At 46.0% G+C, this 22,430-nt stretch overlaps 4 protein-coding genes across 4 annotated transcripts; 2 read left to right on the top strand and 2 right to left on the bottom strand.

Moving 5' to 3' along the window:
- Positions 1 to 105: 105 nt before the first annotated feature.
- On the top strand, positions 106 to 11,524 carry MFAP1 (microfibril associated protein 1). The gene is made up of 9 exons (XM_043989961.1): positions 106 to 309; positions 5,048 to 5,267; positions 6,056 to 6,185; positions 6,273 to 6,460; positions 7,752 to 7,860; positions 7,976 to 8,136; positions 9,404 to 9,563; positions 10,764 to 10,853; positions 10,947 to 11,524. The coding sequence occupies exons 1-9, from the start codon at positions 231 to 233 to the stop codon at positions 11,127 to 11,129; spliced, it is 1,320 nt and encodes a 439-aa protein (XP_043845896.1). The 5' UTR covers positions 106 to 230; the 3' UTR covers positions 11,130 to 11,524.
- Positions 11,525 to 12,867: 1,343 nt separating this feature from the next.
- On the bottom strand, positions 12,868 to 14,458 carry HYPK (huntingtin interacting protein K). The gene is made up of 4 exons (XM_043980089.1): positions 14,240 to 14,458; positions 13,975 to 14,030; positions 13,270 to 13,321; positions 12,868 to 13,027 (listed from the first exon to the last, which is right to left on the bottom strand). The coding sequence occupies exons 1-4, from the start codon at positions 14,399 to 14,401 to the stop codon at positions 12,932 to 12,934; spliced, it is 366 nt and encodes a 121-aa protein (XP_043836024.1). The 5' UTR covers positions 14,402 to 14,458; the 3' UTR covers positions 12,868 to 12,931.
- A 393-nt stretch (positions 14,459 to 14,851) lies between these two features.
- On the top strand, positions 14,852 to 20,573 carry SERINC4 (serine incorporator 4). Its single transcript, XM_043980090.1, has 12 exons — positions 14,852 to 15,290; positions 15,983 to 16,153; positions 16,376 to 16,554; positions 16,925 to 17,004; positions 17,131 to 17,224; positions 17,500 to 17,711; positions 17,973 to 18,068; positions 18,185 to 18,311; positions 18,732 to 18,804; positions 18,966 to 19,017; positions 19,128 to 19,260; positions 19,435 to 20,573. The coding sequence occupies exons 1-12, from the start codon at positions 15,186 to 15,188 to the stop codon at positions 19,631 to 19,633; spliced, it is 1,521 nt and encodes a 506-aa protein (XP_043836025.1). The 5' UTR covers positions 14,852 to 15,185; the 3' UTR covers positions 19,634 to 20,573.
- A 74-nt stretch (positions 20,574 to 20,647) lies between these two features.
- Positions 20,648 to 22,399, bottom strand: SERF2 (small EDRK-rich factor 2). The gene is given in 5 exon segments (XM_043980624.1): positions 20,648 to 20,752; positions 20,754 to 20,926; positions 20,929 to 21,014; positions 21,554 to 21,662; positions 22,253 to 22,399. Coding segments are annotated over 5 exon segments (399 nt in total). The 5' UTR covers positions 22,260 to 22,399; the 3' UTR covers positions 20,648 to 20,728.
- Between the last annotated feature and the right edge of the window lie 31 nt (positions 22,400 to 22,430).

Here is a 22,430-nt window from a genome sequence, read left to right as displayed (position 1 = left end):
CATCACGTGACCTGACGCCTGCGCATTAACATCCCTCCCGACTCCTCCCTTGGGACGTCCCCTAAGTCATCCTAAATCCCATAATCCACCAATCGGGCGCTCTGCCTCCCACTTCCGGTTTCTCGTTGCTACTTCTGGAAAAGAAAAAGAGAGGTCGTTTATGTTGTCTGTGTTGACTGTTCTGCGTCTCGGATTCCAGGACTGAAACAGCCGCTCCCACTATTGCCATCATGTCGGTCCCGAGCGCCCTCATGAAGCAGCCCCCCATTCATTCCACGGCTGGGGCCGTCCCAGTTCGCAATGAGAAAGGTAAGAGGCCTAGACCCTCCCTGCCGGGTTGTCCGACGAGCCTCGACTCCTCACTTCCCCAGTGCTCCGGAGACCCACGACCTACGACCCACGACTCCCGGCCCCGATGCACTGTGAGCCAGAGCCCGTCCCTCAATTTCTGGTTTTTCTTCGGAGCTTCCTCGAGCCTATCCCTCAACGTAACCACTTTGAGCTTCCCGTCATCAGTTTCCTCCTGAGCCCTATTTACTCCTCAAGCCAACTTTCCTCCCACACCTCCCCCTACCCCAGCCCACTAAGTCGGTGATCCTCACCGCAGGGACTTGCACGCACCCCAGCTTTTTCCTCCTCTCATTCTGCAAACTGTCACTGATCGTCTAGGTCTGGTTATAAAAGGGACTGGGCAGTGTGCACACTTATAAAGGAAAGGATCTTTGTCCTCAGGAAGCTTACAGCTTTGCCGAGAGGCAGGGGCAGAATGAGACCTGTACATATTCTTGGTACAAGATAAGTGTCCTAAGAACGTCATAACCTAACGATGTAGGAAAAGAAAGGAGCGTAGACCATCCCCTGCTGTAGATGATTAGAGAATGTAACAGGAGGGAGGATGAATCGAGCTACGAAGGATGGGAACATGATGTGGGGTGGTCAATAAATGAAGAAACATTATTTAAGTCCCAGCTCTGGTGCCAGACACTGGGCTAAGAAATGGAGATAAAGAAAGAAACCAAAGATAGTCTCTGCACTCAAGGAACTTACAATCTAATGGGGGAGACAACATGCAAACAAATATAAAACAAGCTATATACAGGATAAAAAGGGAAGGCATTGGAATTAAGACGGGTTGAGAAAGGCTTCCTGTAGGGAGTGGGATTTTATTTGGAACTTAAAAGAAGCCGGAGCAGTTATTGGTCAAAGTGGAGGAGAGAGAGCATTCCAGGCATGAGAGACAGTCAGAGAAAATGCCCAGAGCTGGGAGATGAAGTGTCTTGTTCTTGGAACAACTAGAGCAGTGTCACTAAATCAAAGAGTGCTCTTTGGGGAAGAAGGTGTAAGAAGGATGAAAAGGTAGGAGAGGGCTAGGTTATGATGGGTTTTGAATGACAGAGCATTTTGCATTTGATTCTGGAGGCAATTAAGAAGCCATTGGGTATATGTATAGAGATATATAGATATAACCTATATCAGATTACCTGCTGTCTAGGGGAGGGGGGGAGGGAGGGGAGGGAGGGAGAAAAATCTGAAATTGTAAAGCTTGTATAAACAAAAGTTGAGAACTATCTTTACATGTAACAGAAAAAATAAAATACCTTATACATAAAAAAAAAAAGAAGCCATTGGAGGGGGGGCAGCTAGGTGGTGCAGTGGATAAAGCACCAGCCCTGGATTCAGGAGGACCTGAGTTCAAATCTGACCTCAGACACTTGACACTTACTAGCTGTGTAGCTCTGGGCAAGTCATTTAACCCTCATTGCCCAGCAAAAAAAAAAAAATATATATATATATATATACATATATACATTTATTTATTTATTTATTTATTTATTTATTTATTAATTAATTAATTATTTTATCTTCTGGTGCCATAATAATTCAGACTTCTTCTCTGCTATGAAGGGAGGGCCAAAAACTTTTATGCCGATTTTCCCGATAGAGGATGTGCTGTGCCTCTAACTCCCACAATGTGGATGGAATAACTGTACCCATTACACAGGACTGATTTTAAAAATCAAATAAGAAAATATACATCAAGTATTTTATAACCAGAAAGAATTTTATAAGACATCACGAGATTGAACTTCTTATGTTATTGCTCACAGTACCTTAATTGCTTATGAGAAGAAAATGCGTATAGGGAGGAGAAAGTGTTCTGGGAAATAAATAGTTCTCAGAGGACTGATAGATTGAGGTTCACTTCTGGACTACTGTTTCCAATTGTTTTTGCAGCCATACAGAGTTTTTCATTAACAAGTATAAAGAATATTTAAATAGCAAAAAAAAAGAAGAAGAAGAAGAAGCTATTGGAGTTTGAGGGAGGTACATGGCATGATTAGACCTCCGCTTTAGGAAAATCACTCAAGTGGCTGAATGGAGAATACATCAGAGTAGGGAAAAACCTGAGACAGGCAGACCCACCAGGAGGCTATTGCAGTAATCCAGGTGTGAGGTGATGAAGGCAGCAGGGTTGTGGCAGTGTCAGAGGAGAGAAAGGGACCCTGTTCTAGAGATATTACAAAGCTGAAATCAACACAGGCCTTAGATATGGGGGGGGGGGGCGGCAGTGAGAGAAGGGGTTGCTTTCTACATTAATGGAAGGGGTTGCCATGGGGATTAAGGAATGGGGGGGGGAAAATAGAGTTCCATTTTGGACATAATTTGAGTTTAAGATGTCTATTAGACGACCAGTTTGAGATGTCTGTAAGACAATTGGAGATCCAAGATTGATGGTTAGCAGAGAGATTTGGGACAGAATAGGTAGTTTTGAGAGACATCAACATAGAGATGGTAATTAAATGCATGGGACCTGGTGAGATGCCCAAGTGAAGTATAGAAAAGGTCCCCAGACAGAACCCATAAAGATACTTATTGGTTTTTTTGTTTGTTTGTTTTTTGTTTTTTTAGTGAGGCCCTGGACACTTATTGTTAAAAGATGTGTTCTGAGCGGCAGCTAGGTGGCGCAGTGGATAGAGCACCGGCCCTGGAGTCAGGAGTACCTGAGTTCAAATGTGGCCTCAGACACTTGACACTTACTAGCTGTGTGACCCTGGGCAAGTCACTTAACCCTCATTGCCCCGCAAAAACAAACAAACAAACAAACAAAAAGATGTGTTCTGGGGGCAGCTAGGTGGCACAGTGGATAAAGCACCGGCCCTGGATTCAGAAGGACCTGAGTTCAAATCCAACCTCAGACACTTGACACTTACTAGCTGTGTGACTCTGGGCAAGTCACTTAACCCTCATTGCCCTGCCCCCCAAAAAAAAAAAATGTGATCTAGAAGAGAATCCACCAGAGACAGAGAAGGAGCAGTCTGATAGATAGGAAAAGAACTAGGAGAGAGTGGTGTTCCCAAAACCTAGAAAAGAAGAGAGCATTAAGGAGGGGAGAGTGATCAACAGTGTCAAAGGCTGCAGAGAGGTCAAGAATGAGGATTGAGAAAAGGCCATTGCATTTGGCAACTGAGATAATTTGTAACTTTGGAGAGAACAGTTTCAGTAGAATGATAAGATTGGAAGCTAAAGAAAATCGATAAAATATCAAATAAAAATCAAATTAATAGGCAATCGTGGAGCCTTTAAAGTTTTAGGACACTGAGTGAAACAGTGATATTTTGGAAAATTCATCTCAGATCAGTGTACAAATGGATTGGAAGGGTCAGAAACTAAAGGCAAGGAGGCCAGTTGAACAATTATGGCAGTCTAGATAGGAGCTTGAACTAGAATAGAAGTTGTGGAGATGGAAATGAGGGGATAAATTCCAAAGATCTTTTTTAGAAGGAAGAATTAAGAAGACTTGGCCATTGATTAGACTTATGAGCAGAGAAAGAAGAGTTAAATGATACTTTAAATAGGAAGTCAGGTGGGTGTGCAGCTGAGGTAAGGAAAGATGATTAGTTTTTGACATGTTGAGTTTGAGGGGCTGGCAGAATATCAAGTTAGAAATGCAGGACTGTTACTTCCACCTAATACTTCTGCTTCCTCACCACCCTCTCTATCAAAACTATGTTCTCAAAAGCTCCCAATCCTAATCACCAGATCAGATGACAATATTTAGTTCTCACACTCCTTGAGCACTCTGCAATATTCAATACATTTTGGCTAGTCCCTTCCTATACAACTCTTCCTCTTACCATCAGAAACAGTGTACTTCTCTTGTGATGAAATACACATCAAGTACCTCTGTGATTCCTTTACTATTTCCTCATCTCCCTGACCATCTGTTCTGAGTTCTCTTCTGTTCTTTCTACAGTCTCTCCTAAGTCTCATTTACTATTGCCTCTACACAGATAATTCCAAAGTCTATAGCCCTATGCTCTGAACACATCTCTTTCTGCCTACAGAATAGCTCTGTTTTTGTGTCCCAAAGACATCTCAGACTAACAGATCTGAAACCAAACTTACTCTTTCAGAATCTGTTGCTCTACCCAACTTCATTATTTCAATAGCACCACCATTTGCCCATGTTCAAAACCATGGTGTTATCGTCGATGCTTTTTTTTCTACTTTCATAACCAATCAGCTACCAAGGCATGTTAACTCCATCTCTGTCATCTCTTTTCTCCTACCCTTTTTTCTCATTACCACTGTAAGTACAGACCCTCCCTGCCTCCTCATAGGCTATTCAGGAGCCTCCTAATACATCTTCCAGGCTTTACTTTATCCTACCACAGAAGCCATCCTTTACACAATTGACAGGCTTGTGCATAGAACTGGTCGTGTAAGATGCTAAAACTTTTCAGTAAACCCATATTGTCTTGTCTTAAGTTGTTTGTGATTAAGAACTCTGGGCCTGAAGTCTCTTCTAGTTAAATCCTATCCAATGAACTTAATATCTCCTCCCAGGACCTAACACAGTGTTGGCACAAATGCAATAAATAAATTCATCAAATAGAATTTACTAGAGATAAAGATAGAGCTGGTGTTATAGATAAGTTTTCATGTTGTAGTTGTGATGTCAGTCAATCAGTAATTCATGGCTGGGGGATTGGAGGTGTGTTTACAAAGAATCTTTTGGAACCTAATGAGTACCTTCCTCCTGCAGGGGAGATTTCAATGGAGAAGGTGAAGGTAAAACGTTATGTGTCTGGGAAGAGGCCTGACTACGCGCCTATGGAGTCCTCAGATGAGGAGGATGAAGAATTTCAGTTCATCAAGAAAGCCAAGGAGCAAGAAGCGGAGCCTGAAGAACAGGAAGAGGATTCACCTAGCGATCCTCGGCTTCGGCGTTTGCAGAACCGAATCAATGAAGATGTTGAAGAAAGGTAATGACCGCAGCGGTGCTCCCCTCAACTGAACCCCTTGAATAAAATCATGAAACACATTCGCACGCACAACCTACCCTAGGACCCGAATTAAGTCATTAATAGAGTAGAAGGCATTGATTGCATGAAGAAAAGTTTTTAACAAACATGTTAAAGAATTAAGAGAAATCATCACACTGCTTTTCTTGTCTATCTTGTTGTTGTTGTTGTTGTTGTTGTTGTTGGAGGGTAATTACATTGATGTTCTTTAGGATAGAACCATATAAAGCATCCCACATAACAAAGAATCTGTCAGCAAAGATCTTTGTATGCTAGAACACTGCCCGGCCAGATGCCTTTTGAGTAGCCACTGCTTCCTACCCTGCAGTGTGTGCATTCTAGGGCCAACTTGACTACAGATTTTCTCACCAAAATTTTGGATAAAACTTTGTAAATTCTCTGTGCCTCAGTTTCTTCTTTAGGTAGTGCGAGTGGTGTTGATAATGGCATTGAAACCAGCTGTTGAGGGGGAAAAATTCTTTTAATACCTTAGGCAAATTATGTAACCTCTCAGTGCCCCAGGGTGTGCTCCAAAACACTTAAACCATAGAACATTTGCCAGATTGCATTGGTAGAATTCCTCATCATAATTTTCCTATAATGATGAAACCACAGGTCTGGTTTTTAAAAAATCAGAATGCCCAAATTTAAGTAGAGAATGGGTGATGAAACGCAAACATATGCCCTCACTTTAAAGTGTTGCTGGCATTCAAACATTGTGTACTGGAGGATATGACTCTTTTTTGCAGGTTGGCCCGGCATCGGAAAATAGTAGAGCCTGAAGTGGTGGGAGAAAGTGATTCTGAAGTAGAAGGAGATGCGAGGCGAATGGAGAGAGAAGACAGTAGTGAGGAAGAAGAGGAAGAAATTGATGATGAGGTAAAGGAAGGGCATGGTCGGGGAAGTGGAGGCTATTGTGGGCAGGTGAAGGCCATGTTGGTCAACCACTCTGTTTGGCCCTGACAGGAAATTGAGTGGCGTCGTGGCATGATGCGCCAGCGAGCACAGGAGAGGAAAAATGAGGAAATGGAAGTCATGGAAGTGGAAGATGAAGGGCATTCAGGTGAAGAATCAGAATCTGAATCTGAATATGAAGAATATACAGACAGTGAGGATGAAATGGAACCCCGACTCAAGCCAGTCTTCATTCGAAAGTAAGTACAAAACCATCCAGGCTTGCACCACAGGAGACAAAAGACTAGTAGTCTATCTCAGGCCTTCTGAAGGCCAGTGCTCTGACTTAGAGGAGCATCAAGCTGAAATATATAGTTAATACAAGTTCAGAAAACATTAAGATGGATGAGGAAAATGTTAGGAAGGTCCCTGCCTCTAGTCACCTCACTTTCATCTTTGTGAGGTTTGGAGAAGAGGTGCAATTGCCCAGAGTTTCTTAGCATTTAATGAACAAAATCTGGGTAGAAACCCAAGAATCCTAATTCACAATTTCTTCATCTTAACTACTAGAGTTACTTGAGGACCAGCAATTTACTAGTTGATGGAGCTAAGCATGGAACACCCTGAGATCAATGGAACGCTGTTCTTCTAAGGGCCCTGTTGCTAAAATTTCTAAGTTCAACAAAGAAACAGAGAAGTCTCCAAGCCATAGAAAATAGGTTCATCGAGAGAGGGCCTATCTCACAATAAAGCCGGACTCTAGCAGGGGTGATCTTGCAAAGACCCCAAGTATTGGGCGGGATCCCATTGCACCCTCAGAAAATTGCAAATGGTACAGGGAAAAGATACATTGAAACTTGAATATTATCTTTAGTGACAAAGGCCTTCTAATCACAAAAGGGAAACAATTAGTCCTAAAGCATATTCATAATTCTGAAGCAACATGGTCATGTCTTTCATCCTGAAGCATACTTCTAAAGCAACAGGTCATAAATCTCAATGCTGATTGGTTCCGTCAGCTTAATAGATACTATTTTTAGTGTTGTAGTTAACCACAGTGCACCTTTTGAAAAGGGACATCACAGCTGTGTGTCCCTGAGCAAGTCACTTAACCTTCATTGCCCTGCAAAAAAAAAAAAAAAAGAAAAGAAAAAGAAAAGGGATATCACTACAAAGCTGATACATGACCCACATTAAAGACTAGGTTGAAATATAATATGCACAGGGGCAGCTAGGTGATGAAGTGGATAGAGCACCAGCCCTGACCTGAGTTCAAATTCAGCCTCAGACGCTTAACACTTACTAGCTGTGTGACCCTAGGCAAGTCACTTAACCCCAATTGCCTCACAAAAAAAATAATAATAATAATATTCACAATCTCTTATATCTAAGGGTTGGGGAAAATCTCACAGCCCACAGTGACTGTGTGGCTTCCAGCAGAGAATTGTACCCTCAGATTGCTTGGCTCTCATAGTATAGAATCTGGTTCAGAATAGCTTCATGCTAATACATGGGAGCTTCAGGATACTAACAGGGGTCTTGTTGCTACAGGAAGGACCGGGTAACAGTTCAAGAGCGTGAGGCAGAAGCACTAAAGCAGAAGGAGTTGGAGCAGGAGGCAAAACGTCTGGCTGAGGAGAGGCGCAAGTATACACTCAAGGTACCAGCATAGGGTCTTTGAGAAGCACTGGGTGGAGGGCTGGACGGTTGGACTTATCTCATAAGGACTACCTCATCAACTATGAACCATGGACTGAATGTTTTGTCCTATCTAGATTGTGGAAGAGGAGACAAAGAAGGAACTGGAAGAAAACAAACGTTCCCTGGCTGCCCTCGATGCACTCAATACAGATGATGAGAATGATGAGGAGGAATATGAGGCGTGGAAAGTTCGGGAGCTAAAAAGAATCAAACGGGACAGAGAGGATAGAGAAGCGTAAGTAACAGGATGGGCTGTCATACTGATGAGGCTTTTGGCCTCAAGTGTCCTGTTGGCAACAGAAGTGACTGCACTTCTTGTCTAAGAAAAATGTTCACGTCTGCCACTAGGGGAGTAACATTAGTCAGAGAAGAAGGACAAACTATATGAGGGCATTAAGCAAATGGCCCTGTCCTATGTCTGCAACTCATTCTGGAGCAAGGGATCCTAAACCTTATTTTGTGTCATTCATCCCTTGGCAGTCTAGGAAGCCTGTGGATCTCTTCGCAGAACATTTTTAAATATGTAAAATTTGGGGCAGCTAGGTGGCGCAGTGGATAGAGCATCGGCCCTGGAGTCAGGAGTACCTAAGTTCAAATCCAACCTCAGACACTTAACACTTACTAGCTGTGTGACCCTGGGCAAGTCACTTAACCCCAATAGCCTCACTTAAAAAAAAAAGTATAAAATTAAAGGCATAGGATTATAAGACAAACCAATTATAGTGAAATAACCAAACAATTTTTTAAAACCAAATTAACAGACCCCCCACATTAACACCCTCTGTTCTACAGCAGTGATTCCTAATCTTTTTGTGTAAGGAGGTACCTTTTTAACATTAAAAAAAATGTCTTTAATCACAACATTTATTATATATCTTTGAAGAATATTAGGGGGGAGAGAGAAATGAATGAATGAATGAATAATCAACTTACAGGATGTCACCACATTTTCATAAAATTTAAATTGAATTCACTTTGATTTTTTAAGAATGTCCCAAAACTTTTAGGAACAAGGAGAATGGATGTTGTAAAATAAAATACTAAATAAGGTAGACTGAGTTTAGGGGGGCAGCTAGATGGCGCAGTGGATAAAGCCCTGGATTCAGGAGGACCTGAGTTCAAATCCAGCCTCAGACACTTGACACTAGCTGTGTGACCCTGGGCAAGTCACTTAACCCCCATTGCCCCACAAAAACAAAACAAAACAAAAAAATAAATAAGGTAGACTGAGTTTAAAACATTGGAAACCATTATCCTAAGGAATATGTTACAGATAGATTTGCTGACACAACTCCAGGCACCTCTCTTGAGCATTTCTTTCCAGAGTGTCCTAATTGTTATGACATGTAAATATCTCCTAAACCTGCTTTGTAGCTTGGCTTGCCAAAGGACTAGTATGATGGGACATGCTTGGAGGAAGGGTGTAGGCACTCTCCTATTTTCATATCCTCAAATTCAAAGTAAACTGGACCAACATCGATAATTTTTTCTGCCCTGAACAGGATTGAGAAGGAGAAAGCAGAGATTGAACGCATGAGAAACCTGACGGAAGAGGAAAGACGAGCTGAACTCCGAGCAAACGGCAAAGTTATTACCAACAAAGCTGTTAAGGGCAAATACAAGTTCTTGCAGAAGTACTATCATCGGGGTGCTTTCTTCATGGTAAGCAAAAAGAAGAGGAAAGATCAGGGAAACTCTTTTTTTCCCTTAGAACATAGGCATCGCCTGTAATACAGTAGAATGAGCACTCTCTGTGGAATCAAAGGCTTGGGTCAAATCCAGCTTCAGACGTTTACCCACCAGTACTACCTTGAACAAGTCATTTAACTTCCCTAGTTCTCAGTTTCCTTATCTTTAAAATAAGGAAGTTGAATTAGATGGCCTCTTAGGTACACGTTCTCATCTGCTTACTGCTTTTGAGTCTAGACAAAAAGTGACTTGGAAAGGGTAAGCAGATAGCTTCTGTGGGGTTCTTGGGCCCTATGAAAACTTAAAATCCTGAGGTTGTTCAGTGTCATGTCCAACTCATTTGAGTCACATCCAACTCATTCCCCTTTTTGGGGTTTTCTTGGCAAAAGTACTGGAGTTTGCCATTTCCTTCCCCACCTCATTTTACATACAGATGAGGAAACTAAGGCAAACAAGGTGAAGTGACTTGCCTACAGTCACACAGCTACTAATTGTGTGAGGCTGGATTTGAACTCAGGAAGAAGAGTCTTCCTGACTCCAGACCTGGCACTCCATCCACTGAACCAACTAGCTGCCTAGGTCCTGAGGCGGTTGCGTGTATTTATAAAATAACCCAGAATTTGTAGTCTGTTGCTCTGGCTTAATGCCTTTAATAAAGACATTCACCAGGGAAGTAAAAAGAAGTGCCAAGGAAGCTTCCAGATTAGTTTGGGTACTTGAAACAAGTTTTAGCTCTTCTTCAACCATACTCTCCTTGAACTCTACTCCACTGTGATCTTTCCCTTTGCATTTAATCTCCACAGCACTTCTGTAATCTGTATCACCTGTTTAGATGTTACTTAATTTATTTTCAGTTTCATGTTACTTCCAAGCTAGTTTGTAAGCTCTTTAAGAGTAGAAGCAGGAGGGGCAGCTAAGTGGCGCAGTGAATAAGAGCACCAGCCCTGGATTCGGGAGGACCTGAGCTCAAATTCAACCTCAGACACTTGACATTTACTAGCTGTGTGACCCTGGGCAAGTCACTTAACCCTCATTGCCCCACCAAAAAAAAAAGTAGAAGCAGTGCCCTCTATGTCCCCCCCTTCCCCATAATAGTGAATGTTAAAATGTAAAGTTTTTAATTTTTGATGTGTAGTCTAACCAGACCTGATATGAGTCTTTTCTTACCCACAGGATGAAGATGAAGAAGTATACAAGAGAGATTTCAGTGCTCCCACCCTGGAGGATCATTTCAATAAGACAATTCTACCCAAAGTTATGCAGGTATGGGAGACAGTGTGGTGGAGAGACAAATATATTAAGGACTGGAGTATAGTTTCTGCATATGATGTTGTTGCTTGTTATCTCTCCGCTCAGGTCAAGAACTTTGGAAGGTCCGGCAGAACCAAATACACCCACCTTGTGGATCAAGACACCACTTCCTTTGATTCAGCTTGGGGTCAAGAGAGTGCCCAAAATACCAAGTTTTTCAAGCAAAAAGCAGCTGGAGTGCGAGATGTATTTGAGAGGCCATCTGCCAAGAAGAGGAAAACTACTTAGAATTCAACTACCTACTTCTCTGATTATGGACACATGGAGAAGTCTGTTTTGGGGTTTTCTTTTGATTTTTCAAGATTGCTCATGCAGAACCTCCTCTCTGGCACCTTTTGAGCCTACCACCCTTTTTATAATTCCTATGGGACCCTAAAACAAGAGACTGCAAGAGGAATTTTTAATGCTGAAAAGCAATATCCAGGTATGAGCCTAAGCCTGGACTTGGTGGCTAGATCCTAGACTTGGTTTCATCACTTCACATACAAACTCTGGGTTATAAGTCTCAAGCTGGGACCATGGGTTACAAAGAAGTAATAATACAGTATCTCCTTAAGCGTTGGGAGAAATACTAATAGGGAACGTAAGCTTATTAAAAAAACCCTGTTTTTGACATTTTCTTACCTTGTCTGTTTCTCTGGATTTCTGTAAGAGTCTCCTCACTGTGACAATTAAAAATGAGATACTTTTGGGGGCAGCTAGGTGGCACAGTGGATAAAGCACGGGCCTTGGATTCAGGAGGACCTGAGTTCAAATCCAGCCTCAGACACTTGACACTTACTACCTGTGTGACCCTGGGCAAGTCACTTAACCATCATTGCCCCTCCAAAAAAAGAGATCGTTTCTGAGTAATTTAATCATTAATTGGCCACCAGGTTATTAATAAAAGGTCTACTGGCTGTCTCTCTCAAATCAAAGATCCCTAATGGTAGTGGGGTCACAATTCATATACCCTTCCAACTATAGGAGATCTATCACATAGCAATTAAATCCAGTTGGTTAACAACAATCAAAGCTAATTGGTTAACATGACTGGAGGTGGGTTATGTTAAAATGAAGTCCAGGGATACAGGGACTCTGGTCACTTAAATTCATAGTAATGACATGAGAGAAGAAATGTGGACCCCTCACCCAAAAGTTTCCATCTAGGTGTGGTTATCAGGCCAAATCTCATCAGTAAAGTCCTTCAGCTATCTAGACAAAAGGATCTGTCTTCCACTCAAGACTCCTTTGACCTAGATAAATCTTACTTTTAAGGAGAACTTATACCTGTGGGGGAGGGGAGGAGTAAGAAAGAGATCTCTGGGTCCCCCCAATATATTCATTAATAATTCTCACACCATGAACCTTATGGTATAGAAAAAGGTTCTAAATTCAGATATAATAAACCCCTAAAAGTGCTGGCCAGAGGGGCAGCTAGGTGGCGCAGTGGATTAAGCACCGGCCCTGGATTCAGGAGTACCTGAGTTCAAATCCTGCCTCAGACACTTGACACTTACTAGCTGTGTGACCCTGGGCAAATCACTTAAAAAACAAAAACAAAAGTGCTGGCCAGAGCAGCTCAAGACCTTTTTTTCTTTATCAAGCAAATGAACAAAATTATTAGTTCTGGCTTCCTTCCATTGAGTTTCAGGGAAAGATGTGTCCCACCTTCCAATTTCCCACCTATGAAACTTCTTTTGGAAATACAGTACTTTACCTTCCTTTAATTAAAATACTTTGTTTCAATATAACTGAGTATCAACTAGTATTACTCATATCATGGTTTATCCTCTTTACAGAAGCAACTCATGTATTCAATTTTTTAACTGCTTTACAACTTCCAGAGTTGTAAAAATTGATTGCAGCCTATAGAGAAAGAAGACATTTACTACAAAAAAATATTACAAAAGGACAAAACAACCAGAAGCTTCAATAACTTTATCATTCCAAACCCCCATTTATCAATGAAACACTACAAAGGAAGATGGGTGATACAATGAAACCTTTATTCCAATAAATAAATCCATCGAGGTGTTGCCATTCAAAGGTTAGTTGGTAAGGGTAATAAGAGCTTCTACTACATTGCCCATGTGTTCCCGTAAACTCCGTTCTGCTGCTGCCCGTGAGATTTCCATCTCTGTCATCTGCAGGCAAAGGGACAGATATCACCGTTCCAGTCCTTGCAAATACTATAAAGCCAGACATTGTCATCAAGAGATAACTGGTACTACTTTCCTCTTAGAGACTTTAGAAAACATTTTGCCCAATATTCTCATCTCTGGGCAAAAGATTGTCTATATTCCATAGCTCTTCTCACCCCTAAAACTACTATTGTCAACATTATGCTTTGTTTTGGAATGCCTGCCATCTCCAGGATGATACTTACTATCAGTTCCAGATCTTCCTTCTTGATTGTAACTTTTGCCAGTTCCTTCTCCCTGCAAAGTTATTTGTGAATAGATTCATTCAGGAGGGATTTATTGAGGGCAAGGCACTAAGGACACAAAGAAGAAATTGATGATCTTACAAAGTCATTGGGGGAAGCAGGGCACTGACAACTATGAGGATAAGGAAAGGTCTTATCTAGGAGTTAAGCACCCAAGCTGAGTCTTGAAGGAAGTTAGGGATTCCAAAAGCAGGAACAAAGGGAACCCAATTATAGGACGGAGTGAGACAGGAATCGTCAAGCAGGGCAGCTAGTCACAGTGGGGAAAGCCTGAACTCAAGTAAGGCCTCAACATTTACTGTCTGTGATCCAGGTCAAGTCACTAAACCTCTCAGCCTCAGTTCCTCTGCTGTAAAATGGGAATAAGACAGCCCCTAAATCTAAGGGTTGTTGTGAGGATCAATACAGTGAACTGTCAGGCACAAAGTAAGCGCCATATAAACATTAGTTAAGTGTCACTCTTATGCCTGTAAAAGTAACTGGTACTCCATAAATATTGGGTGAGGAGACCCACAACTCCCCAGTTACTCCGGAGTCAATCCCATTTTTCTGCACCAGTGCGGGAGGACACCGGTGTCTGGAAGACCAGCCTCCATCGCAGAGTCGGTTCGAGGTGCTAGGCATAAAGCTGGGGCTCTGGCTTACCGCTCCTGTTTGGCCTTCTGCTCCCGGGACCGTCGGTCTCCAATCACAGACATCGCCTAGGGGAGGAACACGCGCCGGGCAGGGTCATCAGCTCCGTGTCCCGGCATCTCCATGGCCAGATTCGGAGCCGACTCTCCTGGGCTCCGCCCGGCTCCGAGCGGCCACGGCCGCCTTCGCCCGCCTCTCCTCCCGGTCCCGAGCCCGAGGCTCCCCGCCCCCCACGCCCCCAGGCCGCCGCCTGCTCCCCGCCTCCCTCCCCCCTCACCGTCTCCAGGTTGGAGCTCTGGATCTCCTTCTCTTCCGCGTAGTCGGTCACTCGTTCAAGGTCGGCAGCGCCACTGTCATGTTTCCGTGGCTTCTCCGGCGGCCGCTCAGGGCCACTCGGTTCGGTCTCCAGTTCCAGTTCTACATCACCCTCGGTCGCCATCTCGTCCCGGCCGCACCGCCTCCTGAGCACCGCCTCTTCCGGGCCCACCGTTCCACGACTTCCGGACGAGCACCCACCCCTTCCGGCTGCATTTTGGACCAAGCTCTTCCTGTAGCGCTCCCGGTGGCCAACCGCCCTGAGTACCCCCTCGCGACCACGCCCCCTCCCTTGGGAAGTTGATGGGGAGGGTCACCCCTAAACTGGGCGGGGCGGGGCGGGGCTAGGCCGGGCATTCCCGCGCTGCAAGAGTGACAGCCTTAGACGGGGAGGAGGAGGAGGGGAGCTCTCGGCCCAGATCTCCCAGTCCCCTGCCCGGCTCGTGCGCTTGGACTTGGACCGGTGACGAGGACCAGATCACACCTGCAATTTATATTCTCACAGACCCAAACAGCCGCCACCACCAGCGCTCTCCCATCACCCTCTAGTCCAGACCCTTTCCTCTGACCCAGGCAGGGCCCCAGGAAATGAAGTCAAATCCTAAACCCATTAACAAAATTAATCCAGCCCGAGCCAGATATGCAAACTGCCCACCTAATCTGTGGATTGACCAGGGGCCCTTGGGGGCAAAGGGAGGTGGGCCCGGAGTGGTCACGAGAAGGCAGCACCAACACATTCACACATGCATGTACGCATGTACACAGTCCAGGAGATAGGGCATTGCCGGCTTGCTCCTCCTGGCCAGGCCGGGCCTGGATGCTGAGGAAATCTCTGCTACTGTAAAGGACAGTCCCTTCTTTTTTCCTTGCCGGACGCCCTAAGTAGACCTCTGGACCCTAGGGCAGGGATGGTAGGAGTGAAGGCTCCTCCCAGAAGCCCTAATTCATCTCTGAACCCGGCCCAGCAGTGGAGCTCGATCAACAGTACTCTGGGAAGAACTCTCTTATACCAGGTGAGAGGGCACAAGCTGCGTCTGGGCCCTTAGCAGAGAATAAGGCAGGGGAGCCACTTTAGGGGCAAATCGGAAGGAGTTTTTCCCCTCAACTAGTCTCCTCCCCTGACCGAGATTCCTGATTCCCATCTCCCTAACCCCTGGATTTCATCCTCAAAACCCTAATCAGGGGCAGCTAAGTGTCGAAGTGGATAAAGCACAGGTCCTGAATTCGGGAGGACCTGAGTTCAAATCCAGCCTCAGAAACTTGACACTAGCTGTGTGACCCTTGGCAAGTCACTTAACCCTCTTTGCCTCACAAAAAACAAACAAACAAACAAAAAATCCCTAATCAGAACCCCTAGGGAGAGATCAGGTATTGGTTGTAATTAAAGATCTGGGTAAACAATGCTTTGGAACAGGATCTGCTGGATATAATCCTGAGCCTGGAAGACCAGTGAGCAACACTGAGCCCAAAGCATCTGAAAGGTCCAGTCTAAAATGACAATGAATCCAGAAATTAGAGTAGAGGCCTGGGAAAACAGGAAGATTTCCTTAAACGTTGCTTCATCCATTAATATCTTCCTTAACACACTTTCACCTTAGTTCCTTCTGAGCAGAGCCCCATATCTCCTCCCCCAACCGAGATTTCTACCATACTCAATGCCCCCAGCAGCCCTCAAAGGGCTTTTCTGCATCACCTTTGTTCCCAGGCATCATGCTGCTGTGGTCCTGCCCCCTGTACTGGTTGCTGCTACCCTGGGTTGCCCCCTCTCAAGGAATCTACCAGCAGTCGACTGCTCTACACCCTTCTACATGTGGGGGCCTCAGCCACCTGCTGCCTCCTGCTCTCTCGAACAGTCCTGGACACCCTCTGGGGCAAAGTGGGTGAGGTCAACAGATTAAGGGTGGCCAGGGTAGTGGAGTAAAAAAGAGTGAGGGAAAAACTGAAATGTGAAGGAACCTGGGTAGAAGGGAGAACCTAGGGGATGTAGCTAAATGAATAAAGAGGAACCTGAAGCAAATTTTAGTATAATATGGGGAATAATGTGTCTTTCCCAAAATTCGATTATTCCTATCTGCCCTTCCTTCCAACCTGCCCCCAGGTATTGATACCCTCTGGGCTATGTAGTACTCCCTCTGGGCAGGATGAGTGCCCAATACCGAGTGGCTCTGGGGCAGTGTACCGAGTATGTGCTGGCACTGCCACCTTCTACTTGCTGCAAGCTGTGATCCTGATTAATGTCAACTCTTCTACCAGCCCCCGGGCTCGGCTGCACAATGGGTATGTGGGGAATACAATGTTTTATCTGGAGAAAGGAGGGAATAGAACTGTGGGGAAAAGGCAGTCAAATTCAGTATATTCCAGGAAGGGCTAAAATGGGTCCAATTAGGGAGCACAGGCCCCAAGGATGAGAGAATAGGGCAAAGTTCCAGCAGTCTTATGTCCCCATTGTCTCTCTAGGTGTTTTGTAACCTGATCTCTGTTCCAACGAGGCTACTACTTACCTAACAGCTATAAGGATCAAATGAGATGTTGTGTCAACCTTATAGTGCTCCATAAATGTCAGCTATTAATATTCCTTCTCTCCTAATAACTTTTCCCCTTCCTATTCGTTCTGCCCTGAGCATGTATTCTCTCTCCTGTGACCCAGCTTCTGGCTCCTGAAGCTGCTGGTCTTGCTGGGGCTCTGTACTGCTGCCTTCTACATCCCAGATGAGCATATCTTTCCAGGTAACCTGCAGCCCTCATTCTAACCTTGGCTCATCAGCTGAGGGTGGTGGGACGGGGAGGGAGGGATAAGTACACCCAGTGATAAATGAGTTGAACTAGATTTACTTATCGGAGCTCACCCTGCAGCATGGCACTATGTGGGTATCTGTGGAGGCTTCGCTTTCATCCTGCTACAGCTGGTACTCATCACAGCCTTTGCACACACCTGGAACAAAAACTGGTGAGGGGAAATATCCCTGGATAGGGATAGGGATAGGTTGGGGAGGTACTAGTAAACAGGTCCTAGATACAGCAGTGTGGCAGCTGCAGTGAAGGCGGAGTGTCACATGATGACTGTGCCCCCTCAACATTACCTGGGAGATGGAATGGAGTAGGATTCACTTAAGCAGTTACAAACCTAGGAGAATCTTGACTAGGATAGGAGATGGGAATGGCCCTGGCCACGGGTAGATGGGGACTACAGAGCTGGTTCTCACATTCATGGTTCTCACACAGGCTGACAGGGGCTGCCCAGGACTGGCGCTGGTTTGGGGCAGTGCTGCTGGCCACGCTGGTTTTCTATAGCATAGCTGGAGCGGGAGCATTCCTTCTATTCCACCACTATACCCATCCTGCTGGCTGCCTGCTCAACAAGGCTCTTCTCAGCCTGAACCTTTGCTTCTGTGGCATCCTCTCCCTCCTCTCCATCACTCCCTGCATCCGCCTCAGTGAGTACACCTCTGGATCTAATCCTTCCTCCCTGCCGATTAGGGCATGTTTCCCCCAACAAACCTGCCAAATTCTGGTCCCCTATATATTCTTGTTTTCTAATCTGGTCTCCCCTTTTTTTGGGGGAGGGGGGCGGGAGTGCTATTTTGGTAAATTTGTCCTGCCTTCAAGATCTCTGAGACAAGTAACAGATCTGTTTCCCTGGGGAAGGGAAGTTATTGTTGCCCCTAAAAGATCAAGTCTTTGGTGTCTCTTCTCAGAACAACCCTGCTCTGGCCCCCTACAAGCCTCCATCATTAGCTGCTATATCATGTACTTGACTTTCTCTGCATTGTCCAGCCGGCCCCCAGATAGGGGTGAGTAGAGATCCCAGGGCTCCTTGTGTCATTTTCCCATTCATTTCTACCTAATCCTTACACTTCCCAACCTCCTCTCCCATCTCCCTTCTATCTCTTCCCTACTTCATACCCAGTGTTACTTCGGGGACAGAATCGTACCATATGCCGGCCTAGTGTGAGCAAGGTAGGAGCACAGACACTGGACACCTCTCTGACCATTCTGAGTGCCGGCATCATGTATGCCTGTGTGCTTTTTGCCTGGTGAGTAAAGGTACCAAATGGAAAGGACAAGAGGGTATGGATGATGATGACTGGAGGCTGGGCTGTTAGAGGTGTTGAGAATAAGAAATATCCCAAGGGCAAGGGTAACTTCTGGGAAAATGATGCTGTGTATGAGCCAGAACCAGAACATCTTTGGGTCCCCAAGTCAACATCTGAGCATTTATTTAAAAGCCCACAATCAGTTGAAAACATTTAACTGGCCCTAGCCCTAACTAAACACCCATAGAGCGAACTGCCACACTAGATAGGAGTTCAGTGATACCCAAAGATCCCCAATAGGAACCTCTCACCCTCAGAAATTAAAACCACCCACTCACTCCCACCCTGTTATTATCCCTCTTATAAACCCTTCTACAATACTACTGAATCAGCAAGAGTTAACTCTCTACCCTCCTACAGTAATGAGGCTTCCTACCTGGCTGAGGTGTTTGGCCCTTTGTGGATGGTCAAGATTTACAGCTATGAGTTTAAGGTGAGGATCAAAATCTCAATACCCTTCTGTAGCTGTGAGGTCCCAAACCAGAATTCTTACCTGGGATCCCAAACACATATCCCTGTTCTTGTGGACCATATGCTCATAGCTCACCTTTTCCTCCAGCATCCTCTTTTTTAAAATGCCCCCTTACTTTACAGAAGCCCTCCATTTGCTTCTGCTGCCCAGACAATCTCTCACCAGAAGAGGGAGGTGAGTGTGAAGTGGGGAAATGCATAAGCGCAGAGGAGTAGGGAGCTCTGGAGGGTCAGGGAAGTGGTGGCCATGAGCCTAAATCCTACCCTGCCTGCTTCTCTCTAAAGGGCCCGATGGAGAGGAAGCAGACTCAGGTGCACCACAAACACCTCATCGACTCTCCTACAGTTACTCTGCTTTCCACTTTGTCTTCTTCCTCGCTTCACTCTATGTTATGGTCACTCTCACAAACTGGTTCAGGTAGGGAGAATCCTGTACCAACAGAGCCTTGACCCCCAACTTCCTACTAAGTAGGAAATCCCTGGGGGCCTGCAGGATGGGACTTGGGTTTCTCAGTAAAGCTAAGGTGATGGAAAGATACCTATTTAAGAGCCAAGGATCTGCTCCTTCTGAACAGAGATCTTGACCCTACAGTTATGAAGGAGCAGAGCTGGAAACCACGTTCACAAGAGGTAGCTGGGCTACCTTTTGGGTCAAGATCGCTTCATGCTGGACCTGTGTACTACTCTACTTGGGATTGCTACTGACTCCACTTTGCTGGCCAGCCAGTGGACCCACTCAACCTGTTCGTGTTGTACGTCGTCGATGCCGTCGAATCCATGTCTCTACTTAGCTGGAGTCTATCAGCTGTTCTGCCCCCAATAATACTGGACCGAGGAAACAGGACACAGCCAATTACAAAAACTAGGGTTTTTTAGCTCTATCCTTTGGAGCTAAGGGCAGAACAGCAAACACTGCGATTATGCTGTTTTGGGATATGATGGACATGGCCCTGGCCACAACTCAATCCAGGGAGGAAGATCTCCAACTCTCTGGGCCAGCAGCTCTTGGCAAAGAACCGACTCCCTAGAGTCAGCAGCTAAACACCTGCTATCCACCCCCACCTAACTTCTCAGATCTCAGCCCTCTAGCTGGAAGGGAGGAAAACTGGTCAATAATACCAGACGGAGGGGGAGTGGTAGGGGAAGGGAGAGAGAAATTAAAAACAGATAAAAGAGAGAAATAGAGAAAACACACTGTTCTGCTTTGGACAAAGGAAAGTAAAATTGGTTCTGGAATTAGTGATGCAGTCAAGGATTATAGCCTCCAAAAGCAAGCTTGGCCCTCAAGAAAGCCCTAGGGCTAAGGGATAGGGGCTTTGCCAAGTTTCAGTTATGATCTTGGGGACAAAAGGATCATCCTAATCTTTGAGGAATGACTGCCACTGGAGGACAGACATACCAGGTGATTGAGCAAATTAATTTCCTACTGACCAGGCAGACTGAGGAAGAAGGCAGGCACAGAAAGCAACACCCAAGAAAACTACCATTACACAATGAACTTGACCCCTCTCTTGCCTTGAGCTAATTTTCAGAAGCAAATTTAGAAGAGGGGAAAAGTCAAAAGTATAAGGAAGACAAAAGAAAAAGAAAATGACCTGAGGCTTAGGGGTCTTCAGAATTTCTCCACACACAACTCAGTGTGGTCAATATAGAATAAAGGTGCTTTTTTCTATAATCTGCTTCTTCCCATCATTTATATCAAGCTTCAAACCAACTTTTTAAATGTTTCTCCTCCAGTTTGAGAAGGTAGCCCACCCTACCCAACCCAGTCCACCCCACAATCGGACCCCTTAGTCACACAGGCATCAGAGGAATTACAAAGCTACTTTTAATACTCTGGGGTAAGCCCCATAGGAATAAAAAACACTGGGAGAGGGTAGCCCCCCTCACCCCCAGGAATGCCCTGGAGGAGAGCAAGGCTGCCTGGGGCAAAGGATGCACAGAGGGAACCCACTGCAGACACAGGGCGAAGGGAATGCCATCAGTTCTGGGACCTGTGAGCGCTACAGGAGGAGGCGAGAGCGTGACGGGACTGGCTCCAGGCACACGGTCGACCGGCAAGAGAGATGGGCATGAGCCATAGAGTTACTTGGGCTCTTCCTTCTTCTCATTGGCCTTTTTCTGCTTCTGTTGCATGATCTCCGAGTCCCTGGAGGTAGAGATGATGGGGCACTGGGGGTACCAGAGGGCAAAAAAGGACAGGACGCAGGGGATAAAGGGCAGAGAGGATAAAATGGATGTGGGCAGGGGTAATCAGTGTGTAGATAAATTGCTCAAAATCCTCTGAGGCCACAGAGCTGGAGCTCAAAAGACAGATACCTTCCTTTTACATGACCAAAAACCTCACCATACAGACCCAGAGTGTGCCTCATCACACTTAGCAATACTGGGGGGGGGGGGGGGGAGGGAAGGAACGAAGATAAGGAAAGAGCACAGAAGGGGAACATGAGACCCAGAAACACAGCAATACCTGAAACGTAGCTAACCAAGACTTAAGTCATACTGACACTGTCTACCCAAGCCTTTTCTAAAAGGTCCTAAGCTGCCAATTTGTAGGGCTGGCTCAGTCCTGCAGTGGGGTGAAAGGAGGGGAAAGAGGAGAGACTGCCCCTAATGCATCCTCTTGCCTCCACCCTCCCCCATCCTTCCACATCTCTTGGGCACTTCCATCTTCATCTGGTCCTCCACCCTCTCCCCCGCCCTGGGGCTACCTCTGCTTTCGGGCAGCGGCAGAGAGCCCGTCATCCCGGCGTTTTCCCTTGCCTGAGTCGCTTTGCTTTTTCATGTTCTTCTGGCGGGCAAGCTCACGCTGATTACCGCCTGCAGAAAAGGGAGAGAAAAAGGATGAGACCCTCGGCACTTAAGAGAAGACCCTCTCCCCTAGACCCGGCATCGGGAAACACTTCTGCGGATGCTGACCACGAAAACTGAGAAGGGGGAGGGGTAAAAGGAAGGGGAGGATGAAGAAACTGGAGGGGAGGAGAAGGCAATCCAAAGGTGGGGGGTGGGGTGGGCAGGAGAAGGGGAAGTACTGCTTGCACAAGGCACACCAGGGGCTGGGGAAGGGGGGGGGGGTCCCTATGCACACGTGTGCAAGGGGGACGTCCGCTTGAGGGCTTGCTGCAAGAAGATGGGGGAGGGGAGATCTCGGCGTGGCGGGAGGGGGGGAACTGATCTCCTCCTGTTGGGTTCCCGGGGCTCCCGTTATGGACACCGAGGCTGCAAGTGGGGATCTAGGCAGGAGTGGGGGAGGGGGCTTGAGGGGGGGGAGGGTCTCGGCATGCTGGGGGAGGAGTGCAGTGAGTGGAGACCGCCACTGGGGAGTGGGGCCTAGACTTGGGCTCCCCGGGAAGGCCTCCCGCTCCAAGAGGTGCTTTGGACTCGCGCAGGGAGGGGGCGTCGGTGCTCACGGGTCATGGCGACGGCAGCAGCTCCGGCCTGACTTGGTGGCGTCCGCTCTTTCCTCTACGACGTCCCCAACCCCGCCCCTTCCCCGCCACGTGATGTGCTCGCCCAATTCCCCACCGACCCAAACCACCCCCTCGCCTTGCCCTCCAACTAGGCGTCTTATTTGTCGAGATGGATCAC

Source organism: Dromiciops gliroides, chromosome 2 (assembly GCF_019393635.1).
Source record: "Dromiciops gliroides isolate mDroGli1 chromosome 2, mDroGli1.pri, whole genome shotgun sequence".
Lineage (NCBI taxonomy): Eukaryota > Metazoa > Chordata > Mammalia > Microbiotheria > Microbiotheriidae > Dromiciops > Dromiciops gliroides.
The sequence above is the reverse complement of the archived record's forward strand: the minus strand, read 5'-3'. Positions and strand labels throughout refer to the sequence as shown.

Excerpts from the sequence above, each read along its gene's own strand:
- MFAP1 (XM_043989961.1), top strand. The coding sequence starts at position 231 with ATGTCGGTCCCGAGCGCCCTCATGAAGCAGCCCCCCATTCATTCCACG. Across the intron at positions 6,461-7,751 it reads AAGCCAGTCTTCATTCGAAA|GAAGGACCGGGTAACAGTTC; the intron begins GTAAGTACAAAA and ends TTGTTGCTACAG. Across the intron at positions 9,564-10,763 it reads ATCGGGGTGCTTTCTTCATG|GATGAAGATGAAGAAGTATA; the intron begins GTAAGCAAAAAG and ends TCTTACCCACAG.
- HYPK (XM_043980089.1), bottom strand. The coding sequence starts at position 14,401 with ATGGCGACCGAGGGTGATGTAGAACTGGAACTGGAGACCGAACCGAGT. Across the intron at positions 14,031-14,239 it reads AGAGCTCCAACCTGGAGACG|GCGATGTCTGTGATTGGAGA; the intron begins GTGAGGGGGGAG and ends TTCCTCCCCTAG. Across the intron at positions 13,322-13,974 it reads CAGAAGGCCAAACAGGAGCG|GGAGAAGGAACTGGCAAAAG; the intron begins GTAAGCCAGAGC and ends ATAACTTTGCAG.
- SERINC4 (XM_043980090.1), top strand. The coding sequence starts at position 15,186 with ATGGTAGGAGTGAAGGCTCCTCCCAGAAGCCCTAATTCATCTCTGAAC. Across the intron at positions 17,005-17,130 it reads AGATGAGCATATCTTTCCAG|CATGGCACTATGTGGGTATC; the intron begins GTAACCTGCAGC and ends CTCACCCTGCAG. Across the intron at positions 18,312-18,731 it reads GCCTGTGTGCTTTTTGCCTG|TAATGAGGCTTCCTACCTGG; the intron begins GTGAGTAAAGGT and ends ACCCTCCTACAG.